This window comes from Phalaenopsis equestris, unplaced genomic scaffold (assembly GCF_001263595.1).
Source record: "Phalaenopsis equestris unplaced genomic scaffold, ASM126359v1 Scaffold000595, whole genome shotgun sequence".
Lineage (NCBI taxonomy): Eukaryota > Viridiplantae > Streptophyta > Magnoliopsida > Asparagales > Orchidaceae > Phalaenopsis > Phalaenopsis equestris.
The window spans coordinates 548,138-553,209 of record NW_018165035.1 but is presented as its reverse complement, the minus strand read 5'-3'; the positions used below and the strand labels follow the sequence as shown (position 1 = coordinate 553,209).

Genomic DNA, 5,072 nt, shown 5'->3' with positions numbered 1-5,072 from the left:
TATATATATATATATATTTAATTATTTGAGCCAAAATGAGCCGAACAGGATGGACAGTTTTATTGTTCGTGTTCGGCTTGTTTATTTATAGATCACAAAAATAAGTGTTCGTGTTTGTCTCGCCACTGCAAACGATTCGAACTCGAGCTTCTTAACGAGCCGAACACTAACTGTTTGCGAACAACACGCCTTTTTGACAACTCTATTCATGGCATTATTGCAATCTCACAAGCAGGATAAGAGGGATTTTCACGTTTTTCTTGAATAGCGGAAATTTTCTCGCATGCTTATTTATTGCGAGGCCATGGACCTTAGTTAATATTAGGGTTAATTTGCTTTAGAAACTATATTTCGATTTTGTTTTAAACTTGTTATGCAAACTTCAAATTTTATTTGTGTATTTTTGAGATTATATTATTTGATTTTTATCTTAAGTGTGTTGTATCCTCTTCCTTTTGCACGATGCGTGTTATAGCTTGTTTCAGAATAGGTTGTGAACCTCCTTGCCATATGTTCCTAGCCGTTTTGTGGTTCTCCCTGCTGTTTTCATCCTTTCTCTTGTTTTAATTATTCTCTCCCATTTTTTTGCTTCTTATTGCCCTAAACTGCTATACAATCTTTGAGAACTATAGCTTTTACTTTTTAACTTCCTTTCAAAACATTTAGAATTTTAATAATTATTGTATGTCTTAATATCTTGGTTTTATTTTCATTTTTTGAAAGTAAATTTTCTTGGTTAACAAAGTCAACACTATGTGTGATATATTTCTTGGTTTTTTTTGCAGTTTTCTAGTTGCAACAGCAGATTTAAACTTCAAATATACCCAGCTTAACTATTGATATTTGAAGTTGAAGCTTTCAATTTTAAAATTTTATTATATTATCAGTCTCATTATATCCTATCGTTTTTTACATTTTACTGTTGATATATGAATCCATAGCTTTTGCTTTGTATTGTGTAGTTAAAATTCTTTTGGAAACATCCTACAAGTTTAGGAGGCCTTTATTTTTTTTTTAAGCATGAAAACAGTACTCGTAATTATTAGTTTAAATTTTGAAACCTGTTGGTTTTCTCTTTTTTAATTTAGTTATATCTTTTGCAATATTAAATTATGTTATAAAATCATTTATATCTTCTCACATAATATGTTTATCTCATCCATTATGAATTCCATCATTAGTCATGTTACTAAAATCTATTTATCTATTTTGGTCACTATCAATACTCATCTTTCTTCTTTGTTATTTACTGTAATGATTTTTCGCTCTGCAATTAATCTTTGAACTTCTAATCCGACTTGAGAAGTATTAAATAATGTTAATTTACTTTATTGTTTCTTCTTTTCGATCTCTATTCAAAATTGTCTTTCTCTATTTCCAAGCATATAATAACTTGTAATTTTTCATTATGTTTGAATATTGTGCTTTATTTAATTTATAGTTGTTTTAAGCTTTTATTTATCTTTTCATTATAGCTACTACTATAAGTTTATGTGGGCGATATCCTAGTTATTCTTGACTATTTCTTTTCATATTAATCGGGTTATGTTATACTTGTAAGTGATGTCCTATCCAAGTCTTTCTCATTTTCACAACTCGGTTGGTTTTGGTCATCTTGCTTTGCTTCTGCGGAATACAACTTGCACATTGAAGAACCTTTGACATAGGTTTTTGGTTTATCAATCAACTTAAACGTTAATCTCAATCTTTTTTATTCAATCATTGCACCAAGTTAAACTTTTCATGTCAAGGTTATATATGGGTCAGAATTTGTATAACTGCATTCTATATATGAATTGTGTTATAAAAAAATATATATCTTGATAATATATCTTCATTTTCAACAAATGACCTTTTAACATCAAGTGCTGGCAACAATTTATCATAGGAAAATGTTGAATGGTTTCCTCATTTTGGTGCTTCCGAAGAACCATCTACACCATTACTTGGTGGCTTTTTCTAGGGAATTATTGTTAAAGTGTGAATGATTGTTTCTTCGTTTCCAAAAGAAGTGTGGATTGACATATCATCTTGTGGTAAATTCAAAATTATCCCCACTTATGCTTTTTTCCAAAATCTTTGTGCACAAGTATTCCGATTGCTTCAATGCCCATTCAGATTTAAGGAAGCCAAATGTTTAGGCTAAGAGATACACTCATATGGCTAAATCATTATTCCATAGTGATAGTTGCTTCTTTATCAGCTTAGGTTTCCATTTAGTATCAGGGACTAATTAATTTTCCTTTGAAAGCTAAAACTATTGTGCTTACCCATGCTAGTATTACACTATCACTATAGTATTATTTATCTTACTTGCAAATAATATCTTAGATATTGATCCTTCTACTCTGGGAGGTCATTAGCCCCCATCTTTTGGTGAAGACAAAGATGGTCATGATTTGCAATATCCTTTTTCTTCTGACAGAATTATTTGAGTGATGATTTGTTTTGGATATGGAGGTTTCATATTTTATCCACTATAAAAGGCAGAAATATGATAATAAAAGCTTTCACTCTCATGTTTTCACCAAAATTTAAGTTAGTTAATCTAATTGTGTTCGTAAATTGGGACGATTGTTTGTGCTCCATGCTATCTTTATTTATATATATTTTTTCTATGACAATTCTTGTGAATTGCTCCCGTTGTACTTGTATGATTATCTAATTATAAAATTGCGTTTTAAAAAAAAATATCATGGGGAAAATGTTGAAAGATTTGGTTAAGAACTTTGAATACATATAGAAGTGGAAATTTAACAGCGTGAATTGATTCATATTTATTCTCAGCTATTTCCTTGTGTTGATGATTATAATTTTTTGATATACCGCTTTTTTGCTGTAGTCAGGAAGTGGAAGCGAGCAGCTTCTAAATGCTTCACTTGGTTCTGTGGAATACATTGCCTCATTAGGTAAATCTGTTGATGAATCTTATAAGATTAAGGAGGCTGTCAAGACATCTGCTTACGGAAGCAACTTTGTTCAAGCAGCACTTTCAGTTAATAAGAAGGTACAATGCCTCACTTTTTGAAATTAAAATAATTTTTTGAATTTGATATGATCGTGGCTTCCTTAGATGATAAGAGCTAGATAAGGATAAGAGCTAGAGATATTTCTGCTACCATTTTCCATACCATTTTATTAGAGTAATACGCTGCTAGGTTATATAAGATCATTAATATAGAATGGTTTGGCCTTGTATATTTCGTGTACTTGAGCGCTTTTCTTAAAATACAAATTTTCAGTTTTCTCTTTTCATCAGCTTTAGTTTGTGGGTTATGGTTCTCACATATAAGAAATACAACAAAATTTTTCTTTTTTTCATCAGCTTTAGTTTGTGGGTTATGGTTCTGACATGTAAGAAATACACAAGTTTCCTTCATGTACTTTCATACACACACACCAAAAAAACGGGGGGATTTTACATGCATAGCACGCCAAACGTATATAATTACATATCTCAAATCTCAAACTTTTAATTTACAAATAAAACACCTAAAACTTCTTTAACCCTCAAAACTCACACCCGTGAGAAATCCGTTTATAATTCTGTCATCTGTTCTTTTCTCTATCAGCAGCAGCATTGATTCATTATTTCCCATCTCCTTCCTCTATTTAGGAGAACAATTCAAACCCTTACAGGAACTTCTCTTATGTTTGGTTCGCCACATTCTACCTCCCCTTCCAGTCTTTACCAGAAATTCCTGTTGCTCTTGCTATTGTCTTTCTATGAACTATCAATCAAGAATCACAGAAATCAGGCAGTTGAATTAGGAGTTTCCTATAATTAGGAGCTTACTTATTTAAATTAATTTGCAAATTTCTCTCTTCTGATTTATTTCTTGAGATTTGGAGCAGCAGCATTTCATGAGATTTTATGAGCCATTTGCATCGCTGAACATGAATTGTGAAACTTTGCCAACGAAACAATTTGTTTTTTATTGTCTAGCTCCATGATAATTTATAAAGTCATGAAAATTTTCAGGTGACGCGCTCTTCCACTTTGAGGATGAACCACGCCCTGGTGTTGAGGAGGTTCTTTCTACATTAAGAGAGAAAGGAAAGCTTCGATTAATGATGTTGACTGGTGATCATGAATCAAGTGCATGGAGAGTTGCCAAAGCTGTGGGTATCAATGAAGTTCATAGCAAGCTGAAGCCTGAGGATAAGCTCAATCATGTCAAAAAATCATCAAGAGATGCAGGCAATTTTCTACTTTTCTGATTAAATGGAATAAGATTTTGTGATTTTCCCTCCATTTCTTTCTTTTGCAAGGATCAGCAAAATGTTCCCCTAATACCACTATATTCACTTGATTATCTGAATAAATCATCCTGGATCAGCAATTTCAATTATTTGTTTATTAGCCTGTTTTATTAGCTGTATTTTTAGATTGCGTGTTTTGTGATTCTAGGTGGAGGTTTGATAATGGTGGGTGATGGTATAAATGATGCCCCTGCTCTTGCTGCTGCAACAGTAGGTATAGTGTTGACTCAGCGTGCTAGTGCGACGGCCGTAGCTGTAGCAGACGTTCTGTTATTGCAGGACAATATTTCATCTGTTCCATTCTGTATTGCTAAAGCTCGTCAAACTACTATGCTGGTGATTATTGTATTTTGCCTTTCTTTTTCAGTGTTTTGGATATCTATCCCTATGTGGTTCTCTGAGTCTTCTCCTTGCAGGTCAAGCAAAGTGTGACATTGGCTTTGTCATGCATTATATTCGCTTCTTTGCAATCTGTATTAGGTTTTCTTCCGCTATGGTTAACGGTACGCTTTCATCAAAATTATGTTTGTTTATGAAAATAGTTTCAAATTTGCGACTTTCTTACTTGGCCAACGGTTTTATTATGTCGTCTAGTGCGATGCAAATGCAACCCTCAGGGGTTGTTTGAGACGACTTTTATTTTTTGTTTTCTATTTGTTTTGTTTATGGTATGAGCTTAGCAGCCAAACAGCTACCAAACAAAAAGCCCAAATTCATAATGGCAAAATATTATTTCTTTGATTCCATCTCAATTTATTATCAAAGCAAATGAGCTTTACAAAGATTACTAATATGTTATATTTTAAGTT

The 5,072-nt window shown here is 32.3% G+C and overlaps 1 protein-coding gene across 1 annotated transcript in view; it reads left to right on the top strand.

The window, feature by feature from the left end:
• LOC110029561 (probable cadmium/zinc-transporting ATPase HMA1, chloroplastic) overlaps positions 1-4,962 on the top strand; it is a 57,424-nt gene extending 52,462 nt beyond the window's left edge. Inside the window, 4 exon segments of the mRNA XM_020731909.1 lie at positions 2,843-3,014; positions 3,983-4,201; positions 4,412-4,599; positions 4,680-4,962. Coding sequence (XP_020587568.1) covers positions 2,843-3,014; positions 3,983-4,201; positions 4,412-4,599; positions 4,680-4,799 — 699 coding nt within the window. The 3' untranslated portion in view covers positions 4,800-4,962.
• Positions 4,963-5,072: the final 110 nt, after the last annotated feature.